Raw genomic sequence first — 26,759 nt, 5'->3', positions numbered from 1 at the left:
AGCCCGAAGCGTGGCGAGCGCAGCGAGCCCCGCGAGGGGACGCGGATACCTGTGAAGCCCGCGAAGGGACGCGTTTACCTGTGAAGGTATCCGCGTCCCCTCGCGGGGCTCGCTGCGCTCGCCACGCTTCCGGCTCGGTGGCTCGCTGCGCTCGCCACACTATTCTATTCTCACTCCACGCCCTAGTGGATAGTGGGGGTATAAAAAGGTCGGAGGACGCGTACCGCCGCCCCTCGCGGACTCGCTGCGCTCGCCACGCTTCGGGTTCACGTTCATCGCGGGGTGGCGTGAACTACTTTTGGGGGGGACATTTCACTGGTCAGGGGGGGTTTTTGGGCTTTCTGGCCCATTTACCATTCTTCCCTATGATGATTTGGGTAAATTGACCCATTTAACATTGCTTCCAATGGGAAATCGGGGTCATCGCGGGTAAATTGAGGCATTTAACATTGTTCCCTATGGGGAAATCGCGGCCATCGCGGGTGGACAATTTAAGCATTTTTAGGCGCACACGACGCGACCGACCCGATTTTTCACTGTTTTCAATGCATTTCAATGGAAAAATCGGGGGCATCGCGTCGGTCGCGTCGCAGGCCACTAAAATTACCCCCGATGGCCAAGATTTGTGGCCGTGCTAGGAAACAAGTACCCTTCTTTTTTCCATAGTTTTGAAGTGCATAATTTTTAAAGTGCGGCATAATTTAAATATAACTGCAGCATTCTACTGAAGTGAAACAGAAGGACAGAAACCAACAGCTTAGAAAACCAAAGACTGCTTTGAGTGAGATCAATTCATTCTCACAACATACTACTCCTGGTTACTTAATCTGGCTATTCAACCATAATATCATCATTTGTACATCTGCAAACAACTTTTACTATCACTGTTAATGCTTGTATTTGCACTGTCAGTTTTGAAAATGACTTCACCTCCCCTGCTCTTCCATTGATAGTAGGTGTCCCCCAGAATTTTATTCTTGACCCTCTTCTTCTCTATCTCTTTACATCCTCTCTGTGGGCCTTATTTTGGTTCATTCTTTCTGACAAAATCCTTCTTAGATGGACAAAACCATGTGCACTGCAGGGGGGCAGATGTAACATGTGCAGAGAGAATTAGATTTGGGTGAGTTATTTTGTTTCTGTGCAGGGTAAATACTGACTGCTTTATTTTTACACTGCAATATAGATCTCACTTTGAAGTAAAACCCCACCCAAATCTAATTCTCTCTGCACAAGTAACACCTGCCCCCCTGCAGTGCACATGGTTTTGCCCATCTAAGAAGGATTTTGTCAGAAAGAATGAACCAAAATAAGGCCCTGTGTGAGCTCATCTGCTTACTCGACTTCCACTTTCACCTCTATGCTGATAATACTGAACTCTACCTCTCCTCTCCTGATCTCTCTCCCTCTATCCTCACTCATATCTCCAACTGTCTCTCTGCTGTCTACTCCTGGATGACCCAGCGCTTTTTTAGACTGAAAATATCAAAGATTAAGCTGACCTCTTCCCACCCTCCCGCATAATTCCTGACCATCTCTCATCCTAACCTGTTTATGCTCACTTCTACCCTTTCCGTGTCACCACCTGTCTGTCTAACCCTCCCCTTTAGAATGTAAGCTCTCACGAGCAGGGCACTCTCTCCTCATGTGCCTTTCTTAGAATATATAAACCTTTGCCACCCTGATGATTGCTTCAGTGTCCTGTCCCCTTGTGCAACTATCCGTATTAACCATGTACTTGTCCTAAACTGTCTTGTGCTGTAATTCGTTATGTGTTTTTGCTTGTAATTATTTGTAAAGTGCTGCGGAATATGTGTGCGCTATATAAGAACCTGTTCATAAATAAATAAATAAATAATAGTTAGGCTGCGGTTGGTCGAAGTTTTAGGTCCAGGCTGTGGGGAGAGTGGGTTTATGTGGTGTGGTACAAGGGTTATGGTTTAGGCAACAGCAGGGAGGGTCATGCTGCTGGGAGAGTGGGGCTAGGGTTAGGCAGTTATATGGATACTGAAAGCACTGCTCTTCTTGGGAAGGGCATTATCCTGGGAGTGCAAGTTAGTCTGGGGGGATAGTAATCATGGGGGTGCATGTGAGCATGGGAAACAGTTATCCTTTCCTTGCCCTGCTGAAGCCTTGTGTCTTCCTCCACTGTCCCATGTTCACACTTCTTTAGCCATGCTCTGCCCACTTCCATCATGATAGGCCAGGGAACTGTGTAAGACTACAAGAGAATATAAAAGATACATATATGTGTGAAATTCAATCACACACAAATTTACTTTTATGAGAGCGCGCCACACAGCTGAGTGTAATTAATCAATTAATTTTGTTATTAGCATATTAATCAATTTTATATATAAAAATAACATACAAAAATTATAAAAACATGATTAAGAATTTGATTAAGAATTATTTCAAACAATATATTCACTGGAAACCACACTCCGATGTTATTTATATCTCAATTATTCCAATTTTAGGAAAGCAGAGTTCCGTGCTGTGTGTAATGAACAGCAATGCAATATTTTGCGGCACTGTTTAGTTGGTTTGGTAATGGTATCCACAAACAGTTTGCTATCCTTTATCCAAATATGGCAAATATATATGCACTGTATATGGCTTGTACAGTAATAAACTCGGGCTAGGATGACGCCCTGTTTATAGAAGGTGTCCGAAGTAACCTAGGTTGGTTAGTTCGGACGGCTCCAGCTCACCTGTGCGGCTATCGCCGCTTGATGTTGTACTGCTAGATGACGTTTGCAGTCAGGGAGCGAGCCATCTGTCTCCGCATCAGGAAGCCGCCGTACAAGTGGACTCGCCAAAAAACAATTAAACAATGCCGCAAAATATCGCATTGCTGTTCATTACACACAGCACGGGACTTTGCTTTCCTAAAATTGAAATAATTAAGATATAAATAACATCGGAGTGTGGTTTCCAGTGAATATATTGTTTGAAATAATTCTTAATCAAATTCTTAATCATGTTTTTATAATTGTTATATGTTTTTTTGTATATAAACTTGATTAATATGCTAATAACAAAATTAATTGATTAATTATACTCAGCTGTGTGGCGCTCTTTTATAAAAGTAAATTAGTGTGTGATTTAATTTCACACATATATGTATCTTTTATATTCTCTTGTAGCCTTGGCCGTTTAAGCAAATATCCAGTTTGCTACTGGGAGCTGCCTTAATAGTTGTCAATTACAGTTACCACTTATCTATGTGTAACGTATAACACGTACCTTGATGCCCCCCCTTTCAATCTGGCCTTGTAACAGGATATACTGCAGTAAGTGTAACTTTATTTTAGACACAAACATTAAAATATTGAAGAAAATTATTAATAGTTTGTATGTATATGATGGTTAGGAAATATTTATATATTCTACGTTTAGTCTCGAAAAATCCTTTTTTATTGATAATAGCAGAAGTGTGTCTTAATATACTAGTAAAGGAGGTGATGTCCCTCAGCTGGTTAAGCAGATTATTAATCCCATTGAATCTATATAAAGTTAATGGAAATGAAAAGGTAAACAGTAAAAAAAAAAAGATTGGTGGGGAAAAAATAAGAAAAAAAAAACTGCAACTCATCTTTTCCGTTCCTTGTATAAGTGCAGTAGTAAATTTTATTTTTCTTTAAAAAACGAAGTGTGTTCTAATATTAAATATAAAGGTCAAATTTCGATAACATTTTGTTGATGATTTTAATCTGCATCAGACATAGAAAAGCAATTACATAATATTGGTCTTCATCATCATGATTATCATCATTATCACCACCACCACCACCACTACCACTATGCCCTGGTGCAGGCACCAGGCGTCAGGATGCTTCCTTCCACTTTTATTTGCATCCAAGTCTTCCTCAGTTGTATATCCAAGAACACTGCTGTAAATCACTTGTCCTAAACTTGCCCATCACTTCCGTAAACCCATTCAGCCTTGATAAACTTTTTTTTGCTGTTTGAGTAGTTAACCAGTTAATCTTTACATTATGAGTAAAACATTGAGCTTACCTTCTTTAAACTCTGTCACCAAAACTTGTCTGATTTCATGTTTTTTATTTTATCAAATGCTTCTTTAAAGTCCTTGTTTCTGAAAGTATATATTATAGGATTAAGCAATGGAATTATCACCGTATAAAAAAGAGCCATGACTTTGCTTACTGTGGTCAATTGTTTTGTGGGTAACACATAAACAATGATTAGTGTCCCATAAAATATGGAAACCACCATGAGATGGGAGCTGCAGGTGGAGAAGGCTTTCTGTCTTCCAGTAAATAATGGTATCTTTAGAATTGCAAGGACGATGAACACATATGACATCACAATTATTATAAATGGAGTTAGTGTGGCAACAATACACATTATAAAAGTCTGAATATAAATTATGGAGGTATCAGAGCAGGACAGTTGTAATATTGGTTCAAAGTCACAGTAGAAATGGTCAATGATGTTTGGTCCACAGAAATGCAAACTGCAGATAGATATAGCATTGACTAACATCAGGAGAAAACTCACTATCCAAACTGTAATAAGAGATTTTACACAAAACCTGGGATTTATGATAGAATGATAGCGCAAAGGGTCACAAATGGCCAGGTAGCGATCGTAGGACATCACCGACAGAAGAAGACACTCAGAGCATTCTGTGGCGGCAAATAAATTAAACTGAATGATGCAGCCAATTAGTGACATAACACATCCATCATACAGCAAAATGTGCAGTAGGTTCGGGAGAATATCAGTCGTCAATAAGATGTCAAATATTGAAAGCTGGGTAATGAAGAAGTACATGGGGGTCTGAAGGTTTTTGCTCAGCAGAAATAAAATCATAATAAAAATATTGGCAGATATGGTCACCGAATATATAACGAGCAGGAGCAAGAACAAGAGAATAGAAACATGTTGAAGCTTTGGAAACCCAAGAAGAATGACTGAGGTGATATTGATACTATATGGTACCTGGGGGAGAAACAAATGTATTAATTTTGTAGTAATAGGCAACCAGCCAAACTAAGGTGGAGATTCCATTAAACAAAATATACAAAATAAATATAAATAACAAAAAAAATTGCTCATATGCACTATTATCTTCCATAAACAACATTGAATCCATAAAGTCAATCAAAAACTCAATCAAATACACCCCATTTACAAATAATTCCTATTTTTTTACAGATAAAGTATGGGTATGTTCATTGCAGAGCTACATAATGTTGCACTTTATATAGTTTTCTTTTTCTATAAAGGTTTCTTTACATGGTATTATGTTCACATTGTACATTTTATGTATTTTTCTTTGACTCAGTTCCACTAGTATTTATTTAATCATTTCACAATGGCAAGATATTCAAAGGCAATCCTTTTTTTATTTTCCTATTAACCAGGGCTGAGGAGAATTATCAATTTAGTTTTTTCACTATAATTCTGTGCATCGTGTTTATATACAGTACAATAAACTACAATTATAACATTTTAATTGTGGTAGGTTTTAGTCAACACGCGTCCTCCAAAACTTTGTTTAAAAAAACATTATTTGTACCACACCATTGTTAATGTGTCACCTACACTAAAGTGCACAGGTTTAGTACACAGTACCATGATAAGGTTGCTTCTTACCTCAACTTCATCAGGAATTCGTTGTGGCTCCATGTCTGTTGATAGAGCCCAATTCAACGTACTGTATCATAATATTTCTTTGCACTACTCTTGGCAAAAAATTCTAGGCTGTAATAAAATCTATCACACACATATACAATGTCCTGCAGCCCAGTTAGTGTTGCAGAAAGATCATCTCAATGTACTTTCAATTTATACCTTTATCTGGAGTGTTTTATGGGTTTAGTTAATCCAAGGAGAATTCAGTTGTGTCATTATTATGTCAATTATAATAATTAGACACCAGAGCTCTTATATTTATGTTATCCATAATCTTAAAAAAAAATGTTAATTGTTTTGAATCTGTATTTTGTTAGTCTGTAATAAGACAACAAGCTATGCTACCTTTGGAAACTTAAGTTTGATACATTGTTATTATTAAAACTATTTAGAACATTCATTACAAAGTTGTGGCTATGCTTTTGTTTAAGGTATGGTAAAAACTATAAACATACAGATGACTGTGTCATACTCCATTATATAGAAGAAGAGTTTTAGTGGACAATGCAATATAAGAATAGGGGAATTGCCAAATAGTAGAAAGCCCAATAATAAAAAGCCTTTACAGCCAGCAAATCACTTGACTTTGGTCAGTACAGTTAAAATGGAAACTGGAAGCTCCTCTCCTTGCTGTCGTCACATTAAGATATGAAGGAGGGTAAAACCTATAATAAAAGTGAAGCTTGATGATATTGTTCTCAGGCTCTACCATCAGCCCTTCTGGCATATATTAAAAAGGACATCCGGTTTAAAAAAAACAAGCACTTCTTTGACAGCGAGTGACACTTTTGTGGCTAAAGTGCTTGGTTTGTTTACTCATCTAAAAGTCCAGGAGTTTGTAAAAAGCGCTAAAAAAAGGGTAATTTAAAAAAAGTAATGAACGTAATTAATATTTTATGTACAGTGGTACCTGTAAAAAAAAATCAGCATTAGTAGTAATGTTTACACCCTTTTGGGGAAGACATGTATGGATACTGGTACTGTCCCTGTACTAACCCTTACGTGGTTCCGGTGGTGGTGGTATCTCTGTTTGGCAGGGCGCAGTGTCAGGGCTGCCACTTGATGTTTTTGCGGCTATGTTACTGCGCATCCGTGACTGCCGAAAGTTCGGGAGTTTGCCGGACGTTCACCGTGGCTGCCGGGCAGAGTTTCAGGGCAGGTGTGGGAGCAAGTGCCAGTGTCCTCCTTGTGGGTCCAACACGTTTCGTGCATCCTGCACACTTTTTCAAGGATGGTTTGGCTTTCCAACATTGTGGGTTTTTATAGGGAAAAACTTTATTGATAAAACAGAAGTTCTGTTCCGGAAGGGAGGGAAAAAGGTGGGAAGCACATGTTCCTATCCTTATAATGGGGATCAGTTCAATTTTCACATATAGCAGATACAAGTTAAAAAACAAGGTACCACTTATAAAAATGCATTTAACTCAATGTTGAGTCCTAAAGGTTCTAATGTCTTCATTTTACATATCCATTTTGTTTCGGCTCTATTTTATTCTCTCACAAGGGGATGAGTGGGAGTGTAAAGGGTTATAAGGTCAGAGAGGAGTGGGAGAGGAGTGGGTGAGGGCTTTGTAAGTGAGTGTGAGAAGGTTGAGTTGAATTCTGAAAGGGAAGGGAAGCCAGTGAAAGGCTTGTAGAAGAGGTGAGTTGGAGGTAGTGCGTTTGGTGAGGAAGATGAGCCGGGCTGCAGTAATGAGCATCGATTAGAGTGGAGACAGGCATTTGTCAGGGATACCAGTTAGGAAGAGATTGCAGACAACCAGCCTGGATATGATTAGTGAGTGGAAAATGGTCTTAGTGGCATCCTGAGTGAGAAAAGGTCTAATTGAAAATGGCAAGTTTGTGAGAGGTGCTGAATATGTGGTTTGAAGGAGAGAGAGGAGTCAAGTATTACTCCACGACAGCATACTTGGGAGCTAGAGGTGATAGTTGCGCCATCAATAGATAATGAGATTGTGGGATGTGAGGTTGTGCGGGAGGGTGGGAAGCTGATCATCTCAGTCTTGGACATGTTAAGTTTAAGAAAGTGCTAGGACATCCAGTAAGAATAGATAGAAGAGAGACAGTTGGAGATACAAGTGAGAAGAGCAGGGGAAAGGTCAGGGGATGAAAGGTAGATTTGAGTATCATCAGCATAGAGATAATATTGGAAGCCAAAAGAACGATTAAGCTAAACTAATGAGGTTGTATAGAGAGAGAAAACGAGAGGACCAAGAACAGAACTTTGTGGGACACCAACGGTTTGTGGAGGTGGGAGGAGGTAGTGTTATAAGAGAATACAGAGTAGGAACGATCAGAGAGGTAGGAGGACAGCCAGGAGAGAACAGTATCATGCAGACCAAGGGAGTGAAGGATTCAGAGGAGAGGGCGGTCCACAGTGTCAAATGCAGCAGAAAGGTCAATAAGAATAAGTAGAGAGTAGTGGCCCTTAGATTTGGCAGCATGAAGATCATTGCAGACTTTTGTACGGGCAGTTTCAGTGGAGTGGAGAGAATGGAAGCCAGATTGGAATGGGTCAAGCAGAGAGTGGGAGGAGAGAAAGTCAGTGAGGCGGTTGTAGACAATATGTGGAAAAAGAGGTGGGATATCGACACAATGGCGCAAAATCGATACTTAAAGTCGTTCTTTTTAACTTCTATTTTCATATATTTAGCTTGGTCTCAGGTGAAGGTGGTCAAGCAATATAAATTCGTGAAAAACAAGAAAAATAAACAATAATTAAAAATCCGTGTATGTGTCTTATTATAAACACTCTAGTGAGTGATATCGTGAATGTTGAGACAAGTTGAGTTCCACAAGGCGTACCAAGACTCACGTTGGTTCTAGATGTTATCCCTCTTATAAAGGTTTCTTTGGTTGTAGTCTCGGGAAACTCAGCCTCTCAGCAGCAATGGATATATTCTCATCAGTGCTCAATAAAGAGAAAAAGTAGTGTCTCAGAAACAAAATGACTTGGTTTTTAGGTAAGTGGGAGCTGTACAAAAATAATGTCTTGCCAGCGTACATCACTTATGTTTAAATTAAATATTATACACACATAAAGGTTTCTTTATGTTTGAATGACGTGAAGGCGTACCCCTACTCACGGTGTGTTTAGTGGTTTTCAAACCTATAAAGGTTTCTTTGTGTTGATGGGTGAGGTATTAATGAAGCCGGATATGTATCTGTTAGCCCGGTAGCTCCAGTATATCGGGATTTTCACCAGTGTTCAAAAAAGAGAAAAAGTAGTGTCTCAGAAACAAAGTGACTTGTTTTTTAAGTGAGTGGGAGCTGTACAAAAATAATGTCTTGCCAGCGTACCTCACTTACATTTAAATCAAATATTATACACACATAAAAGTTTCTTTATATTGAATGACGTGAAGGCGTACCCCTACTCACGGTGTGTTTAGTAGTTTTCAAACCTATAAAGGTTTCTTTGTGTTGATGAGTGGGGTATTAATGAAGCCGGATATGTATCTGTTAGCCCGGTAGCTCCAGTATATCGGGGTACATGAAACATAAAAGTGTTTTTTTAAGGGAGGTAAAATGTCACCAAATTTGTGTAATCGATCTATCTTGCCAGCCAGTAGTGGCGTACCTTACTCACCCCTTATAGAGGGGGGCAAAAGCCCATAGCAGTTTCTTTTCCTATTGGTGGGTACTCAAATTTTAACAGGAATGAAGCCGAAGATTCAATTTTGATAAAAATCTTTCACAATGTTTTAAGCCATATAAAAAGGTATGTCCCATAGACAGATCATGCGGACATAGATACGAGACAAAAAAATACAAAAATACAAAGAAGATCCAAAGTGTCCAATGTAATCCAAAAACATTAAAATATAGCTAAAAAAGCGCATACATACATCCAGGAGTGTGGCTGCTCACTTTCCTCTGACAGGATCTACGCGTTTCGGTCTAGCTGACCTTTATCAAGATGATAAGATGAGCAGAGGGTATAACAGGTTTATAAGTCTTTGTATTTCTGTGGTGTAAAACATTGTTCTCTTTTCTTCCAAGTCAAGTTCCAGGTACATGTAGAGTTAAACACAAGCTCGGTCCTCAGGACCCCACACAGTTCACGTTTTCCAGGTCACCCGACAGGTGCAATCATTATGTACTGACACATTTTAAAAGATCTACAGGTGGACCTAATTATTTCACTCGTGATTCTGTGAGACCTGCAAAACATACACTATGTGGGGTCCTGAGGACCGAGTTTGAGAACTTGTGCACTGAAACTATACCCCAGAATAACCTGTGATCACCCTTTAATTTATTTAAGCAGTATGGTTACTTTCAAAACTATTTAAATCAGGGGTGGATCCAGAAGTAAATCACAGGGGGACACTCTGATAGGGGAAGGGGTTAGCGGTCACAGGAATATTTTTGTGTATTGCAGGTACGTACGCTCCCATGAGAAGGGCATGGCATTGATACAATGTGGGGAAAGTACTGCCAAGGATATGCCCACCTGGGTTTGACATAGGTACAAGGGATACACACAAATAGGATAAGTGACACCCCACACAATCCATTCCAATTTCCACCCAAAAAAGTTACCAGGAATGCTGCTGCTGCTGCTGCCAGCCAGAGATCTCACAAGTCACGCTAAAAGTAAGGGACAGTCTGCAAATTACTTCCCACTATAGAAGTGTAGTCAGCAGTGTTTGAATGCTGGCGAACGTTTTGCAGACTATCCCTTACTCCTATGTGAGCTTATTGTAGGGGCCTGACTGTCGGACTCATTCAGACTATCTTGAGAACGAAGGAAGCTGCTGCTTTGCATTAATAAAAATAATGATGCAGCAGGTGTAAATGTTTAATTGAAAGCTTTGTATTGGACTGCAGTACAATCCACACACAAACACTTCTCCCAGTGGGATATTACTTTTTGTTAGCCCACTGGCCCCCAAGTCAGACAAACGATGTATTATTGTAGCCCACACACACCTTACTACAATAAACTTCTGAGGCTATCAGGAGTCAGGGCTGTCTGTCCCCTTGTCTGCCCGACCAGCACAATATAACTACCCCTACATGAGACACTCACACCTGCTCTACTGTTATTACTCACTGACCCACGACACCCAGCCAGCCTAGAACTGTCAGAAAGACGCAGAAATGGGAGAACTGCAGAGGAGAGGGAGAACTTAGAGGAGCTGCACACTGTGCACTAATGCTGCAGCCCCCCCACTGGCAGACAGTGGCTGACCAGTCTCTCACGGAGAGAGAGATGCTGCTGTCAGCCAGCAGCAGAACAGTACGAGGCAGGCCTTCATAAACAAAAAAAATACATTGTTCAACACCTCAGCAGATGTATCGGCGGGCAGGGGGGTTTCTATGTATTTGGAAACCCCCTTCTGTGCACGTTTGAACGAGGCAGGCTGCAGTGAAGTAGGTAGATAGAGCTCACAGCAGGCAGCAGCCTGTGATCATCACAGACTACTTCCTGCTACCCCTACCCTCTGTACCGGCCTCCTGCACTAGACATGTCCTCAGTGCAGGAGGCCGGCGGCCATTTTTATGTAGACTAACTACTACTGAGAGAAGACAGCGGGCGGGCGGCATAAAGGGCAGGGATGCGGTGTGCGGATCAGACGCCAAGTCAACTTTCGGCGCCCGGAGCAGGCGCTCCCCCCGCTCCGCCCTAGCTACACCACTGGGTGTAATAATCTAAGAATAGGGCGTGAGACATTGTTTTCCCAAGGGGGAGGACAAATTGATTGGACATAGTATCTAACTTGTAAATAAAGGTAGAACTGAGAGTTTGGGATTGAATAGACCTGAGCAAGCGTATCAAAAGAGAGCACAGTTCCACCTGGGTCAAAAACCTTGGTCACTAAAGACAGTCCACTTTGCCTCCACCTTTGGAGTGTTACATTCGTAAGGGAGGGGGTAAAATTAGGGATCCCCCATAAAGGGATATATGGTGAGGACCTAAAGGCGTTAGGTGGGCTTCTTGAACGTATATTAAATATAATTTTAGAAACAATGGCAAGAAATGGGATGTTCCCTCCACCGGCGCCCTTGAAAAATCAGAGTACATCCCTAGATATACTGTACAGGAAAGGTCCTCTTCTCCAAATATTAGCAGACATATACAGGTATATATAACCATATGTTCCTCCTGTCCAACTAGCGTCTCCTCTTCTCCCAAGACGACTGCTAAATTAGATAGTGGAACACCAATTCTTTAAAACCACAGATCGTTTGACTCGATCCACATGAGTCAAACGATCTGTGGTTATATATACCTGTATATGTCTGCTAATATTTGGAGAATAGGACCTTTCTGTATATCTAGGGACGTACTCTGATTTTACAAGGGCACTGGTGGAGGGAACATCCCATTTCTTGCCATTGTTTCTATTGTTTTTGGGGGGTTTAGGGTCACCCCTGTGGATGTGCCCACCATAGGCTGCCCAGGCGCATAGAACTCACTCTCCCTTTTCTTTGTTGTGTAAATCTAATTTTAGTTTGTTACAGTACACTAGGACTTTCCTTCTTTTTGCCGGCTGAACCAATTATCTCAACAAGACAGATATATTTGACAGAATTGTCAGAAGTCAGTGGCCTCTACTCCTAAGTATTACATTCATACAGTAGGGGAGTTTTGAAGTGGTGATTATATTGGATGAGATTTGTCTGATATGTCATCATCCTTGACATTGTTTCCATCGCTAAGGAACTCCAATGCATCAGCAGGGGAGGGGAAATCATGTTGAGAATACTTGTGAAAGATTCTTAGCTTGGCGGGATAAATTAATGCAAACTTAATTTTTTCCGTGATCACCCAACTACACACAGGGGAGATAGCTTTATGAGCCTTGGTAACTTCTGCAGAGACATCTTGGAACAGGCGAAGATTATGACCTTCCCATTTAAGTGTGGTTATCTTTCTTTAAGCTTATTAGCTTATGGGTATAGCTTAAAAAATTTAAGATGGTGACCCTAGGATGGGTGTCATTAGGGTGTAAGGGGGGACCCAGATGGTGAACCCGCTCGATAACCATGGAGGCACATTCATCTTGGACACCTAATAATTGCGATAATGTGAGGCCCACAAATTGTTCCAAGGCTTGCCTTCTTACAGCTTCTGGTAAGCCAACTAATCTTAAGTTGCTTTTCCTTGACCTGTTCTCTATCGCCTCCTATTTGTTAATAATTTTGTAATTCTCCTTTTCAATGCACTTAATTTCGCAATGTGCATTAGCTAAATTGTGTGCCAGTGTGCCAATATTGTTTTCTGCAGAGTCTACTCTATGTGTCAAACTCTGCAGTTGTGCTGTAATGTCACTCACTGCCTTTGTGAAGAGTGGGACCATGGTGGAAGTGATGGCTTCCACCATATCATCATATGTCAGCGGCATGTTGTGCTGAGAAGGGAAGGTGTCCTCTTCGTCTCTCTGAGTGTCAGGCGTTGATTTCTTGGAGGCAGGGAGGAGGGACAGCATCTCCCTGTCCGGCGCCATTTCAGAGGCCTGTCCTCTCTTTATCTGCTGCCCGCTCTGCTGCTGGGAGCACGGTGGCTGTGTAGCGGTCATGTAGCGGTCCATCTGTGGTGCAGGGGAGGGAGAGAGGGTGTTGGGTGCAGACTCAGGTGCTCTGGAGGTGAAATCGCAGTGAAACAAGGGGATATATTGGGGCACAGAGCGGAGCTGAGAGAGACGCGTCTCACTGCATGCACCCGGAAACCGGAAGTCCCCGCAATGTCTCACTTAAGTTCACTAACCATACGAAAATATCACTATAGATAAACATAAGAACTGTATGAAATTAGAAACAGAAATTGGTGTGCCTGGGGAGTCCACATAGATTTACTGTATAGCGGTATGACTTGAGGTTGAATTACCTACTAAGGTTAGAAGATTACAAAAGATTAACTACAAATCCCGGGGGGCGTGGCCACGGCGTGCGTGAGTGAGTGAGCGTGTCCTGTACCTCCTCATGCCGGCTGCTTGAATATGTGCTCCCTTCCCTCTTCGGGTCCACCCTCCCAGCTGATCTCCGCCGTCTGAGACGAGTATCTAAGGGGTGCTGAGCGTGTGGTTCGTGAGCCTCCTTTGCCGTGAATCTTCACTTCCATCGAGCGGCGAGTGAGCGGTGGTCGGGTCCAGTGGTTGGAGCTCTGACGCGGCAGGGGAGAGCCCCGACGTCATCAGCCGGGGACGCTGTTGCCGGGGACGCACTGTGCCGCACACGTGGAAGCGGCGGCTACCTCAAAGCAACCGGACTCCTGCAGCTCTCCGTCTCCGCAAATACTGTGCCTGTGGTGACGAGTGGCAGAAGCTGCCCAGGCACAAATCAAAGTGAAAACCCCTTCAGAAGCAGCCGCTTGATGGTGTGGTGCTGGCTGCTCGCCTTGTTGCCAGTCGCTTGTGGCTCTGGGTGGCAGTCTGAGCCCAAGTGGAAGGGTAAAGCGTGAAGGTTCTGCATTGTGTGACCTCTGCAACCCAGCCCCCTGCGTGAGAGGCAGGCAACGGGCAGCGGAGGAAAGCCTGCTATAGTATACAGTATATTTTACTGGACTCAGCATCCAAGTTTCACACCAGTGGCGACCAAAATTGCTTGTCCCATAAAGTGTCAAGGTAGTTGCTGACCCCTGGGTGAGAGACAGCGGCCAGAGCTGGAAAACAAGACACAGTTTTTATAAGGGCATCGGCTAATCTCATGGTCGAGTGGAGAACCGCACGCCTGATCCCTAGTCCTCCTGGCCGCAGCGAATTCAGACTAACTACCGGAGGAGAAGAAGGAAATTTAAAAAAGCGGCAGCACATCAGAAGTGAGTACACTTTATCTGACTTTTATTACATTGTGGTACTCTGCAAGTGGAAGTGTGCCCGACAATATTGTATTTGGGAGCAGGTTTTCTGTACAGTGTGGAAGTTAACTACAACCATAACCATGGGGAAAACTGGCCAAAACACAGCGGCAGCTCGATTGGAAAGATTTGCTAGAGCTCAGTCCCAGGCTGGGCCTAGTTCACAACCCAGCACTCCCCTGACAACCCCGGTTAAGAGCGGTAGCACTCAGCAACCCTCAGAAGTTACGTTGTCGCAAGTGTTAGAGGCGGTGAATAACTGTGAGACGCGCCTCAGGGACCAACTAAGTCAAGTCCAATCAGACATGGCACTACTGAGAAACGATGTACAAAAAACCTGCGAAAGGGTAACTGAAGTAGAAAATCGTGTCTCGACACTAGAGGATACTGTTACACCCCTTCATGCACAGGTTAAAATAATGTCAGGCCAGATCTCGGACATTCGCCTGAAACTATCTGATATGGAGGGGCGCCTCAGACGGAACAACGTCCGCTTCATCGGGTTTGAGGAGAGGGCGGAGGGAAATGAGCCAGAAAAATTCCTTGAAAACTGGCTCACTCAAATGTTTGGTAGTAATGCTTTTTCTGCTCAGTTTGCCGTGGAACGGGCCCACCGCATTCCAGGCCGTCCTCCTATACCAGGAGGGCCGCCGCGTACCCTGATTGCAAAAATTCTTCATTTTAAAGATCGTGACTGTATTCTCCGGTTGGCCAGGGATAAATCTGACTGCCTCTATAATGGGAAAAAAATTGTCACTTTCCCGGACTTCCCGTTAGAAGTCCAGAAAGAGAGGGCTAAATACAAAGACATCAAGATAAGGCTGAGAGAGCTCGGACTGAGTTATTCGATGTTCTATCCATCTAAGTTGAGAATTGTGACCGATGGCGGTACAAAATTTTTTGTTTCTCCAGCAGATGCAGCCAGATGGCTGGATGAGAATCATCCAGGAAGGAAACAAGTGTTGGCTTAAATTACCATGTATGGGGCACTGTATAAGAATGATATCTTGCTGTTCCTTATGCTATTTTGTTTTTCTTTTTTTTTTTTTTTTTTTTTCTTCTTCTCATATATGCTTATGTGATTGCTAGAAAATTCGATGTACCTTCTTTTTGGGGGGGTGAGGCGTGGGAGGAGGTGGGGAGCGAGCATGGGAGATATAAGTAAATTGGCAGTACGGGCTGGGGAGGGGGGGATGGGGCTCACTCTAGTGGTCATTAGTTAATTGCTCCTTAGGGTTTACAATAGTGGGGTACAGATAGCAGTGGGTTTACATAGGGGTACAGGTATGACTAATGGGATGGGTCATACAGGGTGGGGGAGGGGGGATGGGTGTGTTGTTTGTACTTGTTTGTTAGTCAGTATGTCCCTAACCTGGCCAAGAAATTTTCCCTTAAGGCTGATAAAGTCTGCTGCGCCCCAAGGGTCCCCTGATGCCAGGGATTATATTTCCAACCATATAAATGTATGGTTAAGTTCTTGACGTGGAACGTTAGAGGGATTAATGGGAGAGTCAAAAGGGCTTTGGTTTTAAAACAATGTAAAAATCTTGAGGCAGATATCATCTGTCTCCAAGAAACGCACCTCAGAGGAGATAGATTGCTCTCGTTAAGACGCCCTTGGATAGGGCATGCATATCACTCTTCCTTTACTTCGATGGCTAGAGGAGTCTCCCTATTGTTTAGGAAATCTCTGGTGTTTGAACCCGGGGCTGTTAAGATTGATCCGGGAGGGAAATATGTTTTCATTGAGTGTGGTATTAATCAAAGAAGAATTTGTATTTTAACGGTATATATCCCCCCTCCATTTTCGTATGAGGTTATTAAAGAGGCGGTAGAATTTTCAGCTAGATTCCCAGATAGCCAGGTGATTTGTTTGGGGGACTTTAATAAGGTTCTGGACCCTCGTGTAGATAGATGGAGAAGATCAGAGGAGGAAGTGGTAAAGGAAGGCTATAGATTCTCCCAATTCATGACAGAGATCGGGTGGAGGGATCCGTGGAGAGTAAAATATCCCCATCGTCAACAATTTTCTTGTTTCTCATCTTCATTTAAAGCTTTCTCAAGGATAGACTTAATTTTTGTAACGGAGGGTCTCTTGAATAACGTTTCCCATATAGAATATAAAGGCCGGGGTATCTCGGACCACTCGCCTGTGGTGATGCAGATGGATTTTGAATGTGAGGTGGGTTTCAAATATTGGAAGCTGCAGCCTTTTTGGTTGGAACAAATGGGAGAGCATGAAGACCTGGAGGCTACTATGCAGGAATTTTTTTAGATTAACAGTGGGTCCTCACCGGGGCTAGTCGTTTGGGACTCCTTTAAGGCCTTTATTAGAGGTATTATGATTAAGAAAATTGCCTTCTTAAAGAAAAAAACATAGGGTAAAGGCAAACGAACTGGAGACAGTAATGGGCAATCTGGAGACTAAATATCTAAAATCCAATCTCGCGGCTGACGAAGACGCCTGGTTGCAAGCCCAAAAAGTATGGCTTGAGTACCTTCAAGATATTACCTGTTGTAGATTGAGTTATGGGGCTCATCAATGGTATGCTAGCGCAGATAGGACAGGTAAATGGTTGGCAATCTTGGCAAAACAAGCTCACCCCTCAAATATTATACCACAAATTACATTAGAGACGGGCGAGATTGTCTCAGAGACCCCCAAGATTGCCCAGGCCTTCACGGATCACCTGGGTAAAGTATATAAATCCCAAATTAACAAGGAGAGTGAATTAATGGGGGAGTATCTGGAATCGATCGATATGCCTAGGTTATCATCGGATCTGAGAGAATCTTTAGAGGCCCCTATAGAATTGGCTGAGATTATGGAGGCAATCAAGTCTTTGCCCACAAATAAAGCCCCGGGTCTAGATGGCCTTCCGGGAGAAGTCTTTCAACGCTACGCTAAAATAATGGGTCCTCAGCTGTTGGTCCTGTTTAGAGAGATGGAGGTAGAGGGGAACATTCCCCCCTCTATGTCAGAAGCTTCGATTATAATGATCCCGAAGAGTGGGAAGGACCCTTCTCAGATTGATTCGTATCGGCCAATCTCCTTAATATCGTCAGACGCAAAGATTTTCGCTAAGGTTTTGGTGAATCGATTGAGTAGAGTAATTTAGGAGATTGTACATCCCGATCAAACGGGATTCATGGCTGGGAAGTCTACCATGATCAATCTGAGAAGGGTCTTTTCTTACATTCAAATAGCGAGGGGTAGGAAGGCGAAAGCGGCAGTGGCATCTTTTGATGCGAACAAAGCCTTCGACTCCATCGAATGGGAGTACTTGTGGGCAGTATTAAGGACATTTGGCTTTGGGAACCGCTTCATAGGATGGATTTCATTATTGTACAAGAATCCTCATGCTAGACTATCAATAAATGGGTTTACATCCCCACTGTTCCCCCTGTTTCGGGGGACCAGGCAGGGATGCCCCCTTTCTCCCCTCCTGTTCGCTGTTGCAGTCGAACCCTTGGCCTGCATATTAAGAAAGCAACTAGCAGGTCTCGGACAGGGATCAGGGTACGGCTTGAACATGGTGTCTTTGTACGCTGATGACTTGTTAGTGGGAGTAGCGAACCCTGAGGAGGACATCCCTAGAATCATCGAGAGTATGAGGGAGTTTGGGGAATTCTCGGGTCTCACAATTAATTGGGGGAAATCCCATTTGTTAAGTGTGGGGGATAACGTGCTAGGCGCCATGGTGGGTACCCCTCTTCGTCCTACAGAGAAGTTTAGATACCTGGGTGTGTGGGTCTCGGAAGTCCCAATGGATTATATTCGGGACAATCTTACGCCACTCATAAAAGACATCAAGGTGAAATGTCGCTGTTGGTTAAAACTCCCCCTCTCTCAGATTGGCAGGGTGAACTTGATAAAAATGTCGATACTACCCAGGCTAAGTTATGTATTTCAACAATCACCAGTATATATAAAAGATGATTATTTTAAAAAAATTAATAGTATTATATCCTCTTTTATTTGGCATGAAAAGCGCCCTCGAATCAGAATGGATGTTTTGTGCAGAGATAGGGATAGGGGTGGCCTAGCGGTTCCGAATTTTAAAGCCTACTATATTGCCGCTCAGTTGGTCCATCTATGTGCTTGGGTTCGGGACGATGAAGCCACGGTGGAGATAGCTGGTCTTATTAGTTGTGTTGAGGCTGACTTGGGCCCACTTCAGTGGCTGTTATCGATGGAGATGCGAGGGCACCCTCCTCCTATATTGATGCAAGCTGTTAAAATTTGGAGATGGGTACATAAGTTAATTAAGTTTGAGGGGGTAGACCCCGATACTTCTATTTTTTCTTTGAACGAACTGTCGGAATTGAGGAAGCAACAGGGCATAGAGATATGGGGGAAATATCAGGTGACAAGGATTGAGCAATTTTTCAGGAATGGAAACATTAAATCTTTTGAAGAAATTCAGGCAGAATACAACCTTCCTAAACATATGTTTTTCAGGTTCCTCCAGGTTAGAAGTGCTCTACAGCAGGAGGGGGGCGCGTTTGTTTTAAACGTTCTTGACTCTCCATGCAAAAAGTTCATCAAGCAACTGAGTGGTGGCGGGAAGAGATTGTCCAAAATATACGGCTTCTTGAGTTCATACACCCAGGACGATGAATTGTTGGCTTTAAGGGACAAGTGGGCTGCCGATCTTCAGCAAGGGATGGAGTTAGTCTGGGAGAGGGCACTAGCGGTACCAGGGAGGGCAACGACATCAATTCGAATCCAGCAGGTGCAATTTAATATCCTCCATAGAAGCTACATGACCCCGGTTAGATTAAAAAGAATAGCAGGAACCCATGATGATATTTGTCCCAAATGCAGGGAGGAAATAGGTTCATTCTGGCATCTCCTTTGGGAGTGCAAGGTTATCAAGGAGTTTTGGGAGCGGGTGGAGAACAAGTTGGTGCTTGTGGGGGTTCCTAGAGTGGCACTTACTGCACGAAGCATGGTAATGGGTGTGTGGGAGCAGGATGCCCCTTACTATGATTGGAAGGAGTTGGTGGTTAATGTCTCAGCAATAGCGAAAGTTATAATTGCCAGGCAATGGATGGCCTCTTCGGGTCCAAACATCATTGAATGGGTGAATCTGGTCAACAGTACGTGTGAGCATGAAAGATTTGTTTATGCATCCAGAGGAGCATTGCCCAAATATGGGAAAATTTGGGGGAGATGGAGACAATCTAGGCTGTTTAAAATAGCTGCCCGGAATAATGGCGAATAATCACAGTGTAGCACAAGGGACAACAATACGCAACATCTTGGATAGTATAGCGGGTAAAGGGGGAAACGGTTGGTAATAATTACTGACTAAATAGAGGGGGTCACAGATTGGGAATATTAAGTGGTGGCAACCGACTCAATTTCACTGCTCTTTTAGCAAGAGTCACATATAACTTAGTGAGACTCTATAGGAGTAAGTAAAAGTAGGGGGTTCACAGGGGAGGGTGGGGGGGGTCTACAGTAAATCCCAGGATAGGGGGTATTTCACAAACGGACATTGCACGAAGAAGCAAGTCCATATAGGAGAGTTGCCCACAGTCCTTTCCCTTTTTAGTTTTCTGTGGGTATGACTTGCAAGTAAGATCTGCACCGATGGGTTTTTCTTTTTTTTTTTTTTTTTTTTTTTGTCGTAGTTGTTGTTGTCCCGTTGCGGCCTCCAATAACGCACCGAAGGAATGAATTAAGGGCAATATGTCATCTAGCAGATATAGCCTGAACCCGGCTTTCATTCTAGCAAAGAAGTAGAGAAGAGTAAGGGGAGGAAGGGGAAGAAAGTAAGGAAGTTGTGATAGGGAATGGAAGAAGAAATAACAAACTGGAGGGTTGGGGTAGTCTAGAGGGGTTGCTCCAGACGTAGAAGTAATAGTAGCCAATAAGGAGGAAAGGGAAAAGTAAATATAGAGTGAAGGGTCAGAAAGGACCGGCCAGGTTGGGGGTATATGTGGGGACGGGGGGTGGGGGGATTCATGTATATGCATATGTATTGATATTGTTATGTGTTCGGTAATATTTTTCTGTACTTATTCCTACGTGTGTATGGCTATATATGAAATTGAAATGTACAAATGTGAGATAAGTACGGCTATGTTAGCCTATTTTGTGATAATTTTGGAAATTAAAACCATAAATAAAGACTTAATTAAAAAAAAAAAAAAGGTTAGAAGATTACAATGAAAAATCGGAGTTTTAAAAACAGAGCTTTGTGGAAACCCAACAGACAATGAGAGTGGAATGAAGAACATAAATGATGTAGAGATACAGAAGGAGGAGTTCAAAACTTAAGTTATTGAGGGATAAGGCTTTTCACATACTTTATCACCGGCCATCCAGCTCCTGGCTGTTAAGTTATAGGCTGGGTTTAAAAGGGCAAAGTTATGAGCTGATTGACCGGTGATAAAGTACCAGGCACTTTATCATATCACCTCTGATATTACTGCTTCATACATCTACCCCTCAATGAGAAAAGTAGATGTCTGAGAAAAGAGTTCTGTAGAGCCTCAGCAGATAGTGAAGTGATAGTGAGTTGAGAAGGGAATGTTGGTAGAAACACTGAAGGAAGGTTTCATAACTTAGAAAATAACATACTGTAGGAGAAAACTGTGTCACAAAGGTCAGAAGAGTTGACCTGTAGGATGAATAGATGACAAAGATGAGAGGGAAAAAAAATAACCATAGATTTAATTATAAGATTCATATGTAGGTAATATTGAGGAATGTTCTGTTCATGCAAAAGTAGTCTATAAATAAAAGGATTATTGAAAGATTTGCATTATAGTTGTTTTTCCTATGACCAAAATAATATTGACCTGGAACAGCTAAGACACATTTTAGCCATGGGTCCCTTATTCTATATTTGACATATAAAACAACAACGTATTACTATATATTTTTTTTTATTACAAATTCTTAGCATCTCTTCCTGAACCTTTTTTTTTTTTATTTCTATTCTTATATCTACAGTACACCATGGACTTTTTATAATCACTCAGGAGACTAACAATGGACTCTTTAGAGTAAATATTTCTTCTGGGCTTATTCTATCTACTTATAAAATGATCTGTGCAGAAGCACCCTGTTTTATTTGATCATACTATGTAAGACGTTTCATAACACACCTCATGTTTTCTCTGCAATACAAACATGCAAGTAGAATGTTTAATTTATTTATGTCCTTCATTAATTTCCTTCAGCAGCCTAAATAATTAAGTACAGGAACATTTTATCTAAAACATTCATCATAAGAAAATGTATTTTTGAAGCTTTGTGTATTATTAGCTTTGTCATTAAATCCAAAGGTTTTTATAACTAGATTTACTTTGGCAAAATTATTAACCTTTTTTTCAAGTTATACTGTAATTTGTTTCTTGAAATAAATTGTTTTAAAATTTAATTTGCAAGAAAAAAGAGTTTTAAAGTATTATATTGTGATCACGTCTTTGAAAACTTGTAAAAGCATAAAACTATCTACTGTACAAAATGTAACTGAAGATAATGTATTTTTAAAGCTATGTGTATCATGTAGAGATAAGTTGTTATTAATTACTGCCAATAATTTTAAAGATTCAGCAATCGTATATAATTAGAAATATTTTTTTTTATTATTTTTTATCTTTAACTTTAATATTATTTGTTTTCAGGAAAAAAAATATTCTAAAATTTCATATGCAAACATTAATTTTTTTTTTCTGATTGTTTGATTCTAAAACATGTAAAAAATGTAAACTTTATTGAAAAATGTTCCTTCTCAGGTAATTAATATTTTCCATGTTATTGTATTGCTTTAGCATTCTGCCTTTTATTTATTTATGAGCAACATTTCTAAAGTTGTACAAATAAAAATGTTTAGAGTCGTAGTGAGTGAAACAAAAAGTTAAATTATAGTGATATAAAAAATAAATGAATGTAAAGAAAATATGAAACAATGTATTAAATAAACAACAAGGTGGGGATCCAATTGGCTGAGCTATTTTTTTTGTATTAAAGATATTATACCAATAGTACTCTGTCTACACAATTAAAGCCACTGTATTTTTTTTTATATTAATTACAGTACCTGTAACACACGGGATCTGACAAAAGTCCCCAATTTTATTTTGTGTTGCAGCTCTGAGGGCTGGTTATTGGAGATTATTCTTTGGTTGTCTAAGACTCAGTTTCTAATACACAAGCATAACATTTTTGTGCTGAACCTGTGTTTGCATGTGCCCTCTTTCCCTTATCCCTACACTCCTACAATTAAATGTGCAAGTACCAGAACTATACACAGACAATGGGGTAAGTTATTTTTATTTTCATGCTCTTTAAACATTTATCTCATTTACGCTATGCATGTGAACATACATTGAGTAAGTTGCAAAGTTTATGTTGCAAAATTGTAACCATTTGGCTATTTGACTATTTGGCATGATTTGAAGATAGCTGAAGATAGCTGTTATTTGGCATAATTTGAAGATATTATGTGGACACATCTGTTAACCCAAGTCAGTTAACATGAAAATATTAAGACTGGGCAGTTGCACACCACAAGAATGTAAAAACTTGAGTCAAATGTTCATACTGTACCATCATTATAAACCAGCTGAAGTACCCGGTTCCACTCAGGTACAGTAGTAGTCAGTGGTAGTGGAGTCCAGAACCTAGGGATTTTGGCAATATATAGGGTGGGCTAGAGGTTGTTAAGAAAAGGTATTAATTGTGCAAAATGTCCCATTTAAAAAATATTTATGGTATTTTAGCTTGCTTTCATAAATGTTTGTCCAAAGAAGATCTACAGTAATTAACAACGGTTATCTATGAATACAGTAAGTTTATCATGGTACACAGTATACATGTGCCACGATGTTCTCATAAGTTGCTATTGAGGTGCATATGCCTTTCACTGTCAACTTGCTAAGAACAGTGCACAGGATTTCTTCCCAGCCCATAGCCAATTATTCATAATTTAAAAAAATATATAACATGGTTCCTGCCTGCAGACCAGTTGTTATAGCCGATGGTGTCATTAAGAATACATGTTAGAAATTTCCTTCAGGTTAGTATTTTCTTATGAGAACCAATTAATCAGGTGGGCGTGTCCCATGAATTAAAGTTAGTACCAGTCATTTAACACCTAATTGAAAATAAGCCAGTCACACTTAAACTGATTTGGGGTTGTGTTTTATTATTTCAACCATTTAAATGTTGTTACATGCCGCTGTCCGGGATCTGCTGCACCCGGACGGACGGCAGTTTTGGCACAGAGGCTGGAGGCGGGGGACGTTGCCGGGCAACGTCCCAAGCCTCGTTCTAAGCACGGGCGTCGGGGCGTTGCCAGGCAACGTCCCCGAACTTCTGCCCAGCAGCCGGGGAACACGCGCACGCCTGACGTCACGCAGGCGGCGCGATCCTCAAATAAATAGCCGGCGTCTGCTGGGCACAGACGCCGGTTATAGCTCATTGCTTTTTAAAGCATAAGCCTTAGCACCCGGTCCCTGGAGCCTTTACAGTTCCAGTGCCTTTTCTCCTGGACACTCCAGTGTTCTCCAGCCTCAGTTCTTGTGTTCCTGCAGCCCCTTTGGCTTGGTCTGCCTTCCAGTCCCGGATCAGAGTCTGCGTCAGATCCACATCCATCCTGTGGGTCACGTAAGTGCTCCTTTGGAGCCCGGTGTTTCTACCCTTTTCTGCTCCTTTGCCCTCCGTGGCTGTTCCCCTCCGAGGGCTCATCATTTTGCTGTTGTGTCTTCCGTTCAGTTGTTTTATCCTGTTTTGTTATTGTCTGTGGCCCTAGCTTCCCTTAGGCAGGGGTGTACCCCTTTTCTACTGCTCCCGGCTTTTGGGAATCACTTGCCTTTGTGTGTCCCCATTCCGAGATTCCCCATTGTATCTTTTGTGTCTGCGACTGGGTCGCTATCCCCGTCCTTGGTCTGGTGCCGGTAGTCAGGGGTTATTTTCTAGCTAGGCCCTTTTAGTCAGACTATCCTTTTGAGATATTCCCTGGCGATCGCTCACCCTTTGTCAACACCTAACACCTTGCTGCATCGGGGTCAGAGCCGGCCTAACTGGCTCTGTCGAACGCGGCGGCTACAGGCAAAGCCTAGCACTTGCAGGGGTATTCCATCTGCCCGGGGGACTCAACAGAGTCAGTGTAGGTTTCGCTGTGGCCGTCCTAAACAGCGGTCCCAGCTGCGGGCTCACGCCTGACCTTTTCCCTCCTGCCAGCTGTTGAATCACTCTAAGCCCAGCTGAGTTTCGTAACATTATAACCAGCCATTACAGACAGCCTGGTAGGGTAATCTTTGTGTATAACCATCCCTCCTGTTGTTTTGTTGTAGTGGTATTCTCTCCCCTGAGTGGTTATGAATCCGTCAGCACAAACTTTTTCTGATCAGGTCCAGGGCTTAACCCAGATGGTGCGAGAGCTCTCGTTGAAGGTTGCTTCCCAAGAGCAAAGGTCACGTCCTCCGGAGCCAGGGGTTTCCGAACCGAAGGTGAACTTGCCAGATCCGTTTTCAGGAGACTGCAAGACATTTTTTTACTTCCGCGAAAGCTGTAAGTTATACTTTCGGCTTTAGCCACGGTCGTCCGGCTCCGAGTCCCAGCGAGTAGGCCTGGTCATTTCATTACTCCAGGGGGATCCTCAAACTTGGGCCTTTGGGTTACCTTCGGATAGTCCGGCCTTGTCCTCGGTGGACAATTTTTTCACTTCCCTGGGTCTGTTATACGACGATCCCGATGGGGAGGCCTCTGCAGAGACTCATCTCCGGGCCCTTAAACAGGGGAAGGATCCAGCGGAGGTCTACTGCACAGAATTCCGTCGCTGGTCTAATGACTGCGGATGGAACGATCCTGCGTTTCGCAGTCAATTCCGCTGCGGGTTGGCTGATGAGATTAAAGACTGCCTGATCCAGTACCCCGCTCCTACCTCCCTCGATAAGTTAATGGAGTTATCCATCCGGATTGACCGTCGTCTCCGTGAACGGAGGTCTTAGCGGAGCTCTATAACTCGGGCGGTCCCCTATGTCCCTTCAGTTTCTGAGGAATGCGAGGAGCCGATGCAGCTTGGAGCAGCCCGCATTTCCCCGGAGGAAAGAGCCCGACGACTTGGCTCTGGCCTATGTCTGTACTGTGGCAACAAGGGGCATATTCTCCGTAACTGTCCCAACAAACCAGTAAAAGCCCGGGCCCAAATGAACGAGGAGAGGGTTCACTTAGGCCTCCTGCTCTTTTCCTCTCTAAACTCGCTATTAGTTTTGGGGTGTATTTCTTTTCGAGGCGCCAACTTTTCTGGGTCCATGTTCATTGATAGTGGCGCAGCCGGGAATTTTTTAGATTTTTCGATAGCCCAGACGTTGGGCATTCCCCATATCAAGCTTCCCATACCCGTTACTTTACGTGGGTTAGACGGAAACGCCCTCTCCAATGGGGCTATATCCTTTCAAACTCCTCCCTTGCAGCTGTCTATCGGCCTTTTCCATCAAGAGGAGATCTCCTTTTTGTTAACATCTTATCCTGCAGTCCCCATAGTGCTTGGGTTCCCATGGCTGAAAAAACACAACCCCATCATTGATTGGAATCAAGGGGAGATTGCTCGTTGGAGTTCCACCTGGGTACTTGTGAGTTATCCGGGCTGCCAATTTTTTCATCGCGCCCGAAAAATCGTGGGCATCGCGTCGGTCGCGGCCATTATAAGGGGCCGCGACGCGACCGACGCGATGCCCACAATTTCCCATAGACAGTAATGTTAAAAGATGGGATGGACCCGATTTCCCATAGACAGCAATGTTAAAATCATTACAGTAATGTTAAATGATGTGCAAAATAAAATGACAATGTGAAATGGGCCAATATGGCCATTTCACATTGGATTTGTTTTAAAAAAAAATGTTTCATGGCCCCGTTAACGCCACCCCACTATTGACGCCAACCCGAAGCGTGGCGAGCGGCGGCGGTACGCGTCCTCCGACCTTTTCATACCCCTACTATCCACGTCGGCATGGAGTTGAGAATAGAAAGTTTGGCGAACCCGAAGCGTGGTGAGCGCAGCGAGCCCCGCGAGGGGACGCGAACACCTGTGAAGCCCGCGAGGGGACGCGCTTCGGGCTCGCCACACTTTCTATTCTCAACTCCACGCCGACTTGGATAGTAGGGGTATGAAAAGGTCGGAGGACGCGTACCGTTGCCCCTCGCGGGCTCGCTGCGCTCCCCACGCTTCGGGTTGGAGTCAATAGCGGGGTGGCGTTAACGGTGGTGGGGGGCCATGAAACATTTTTTTTTAAAACATATCCAATGTGAAATGGCCAT

At 42.7% G+C, this 26,759-nt stretch overlaps 1 protein-coding gene across 1 annotated transcript; it reads right to left on the bottom strand.

Moving 5' to 3' along the window:
* Positions 1–4,038: 4,038 nt before the first annotated feature.
* On the bottom strand, positions 4,039–5,661 carry LOC146073460 (olfactory receptor 5A1-like). The gene is made up of 2 exons (XM_083180641.1): positions 5,629–5,661; positions 4,039–4,971 (listed from the first exon to the last, which is right to left on the bottom strand). The coding sequence occupies exons 1-2, from the start codon at positions 5,659–5,661 to the stop codon at positions 4,039–4,041; spliced, it is 966 nt and encodes a 321-aa protein (XP_083036767.1).
* Between the last annotated feature and the right edge of the window lie 21,098 nt (positions 5,662–26,759).

Source organism: Crinia signifera, chromosome 4, assembly GCF_055691185.1.
Source record: "Crinia signifera chromosome 4, ASM5569118v1, whole genome shotgun sequence".
Classification (NCBI taxonomy): domain Eukaryota; kingdom Metazoa; phylum Chordata; class Amphibia; order Anura; family Myobatrachidae; genus Crinia; species Crinia signifera.
Note: the sequence above shows the minus strand (reverse complement) of the source record. Positions and strands in the feature narration are given on the sequence as shown.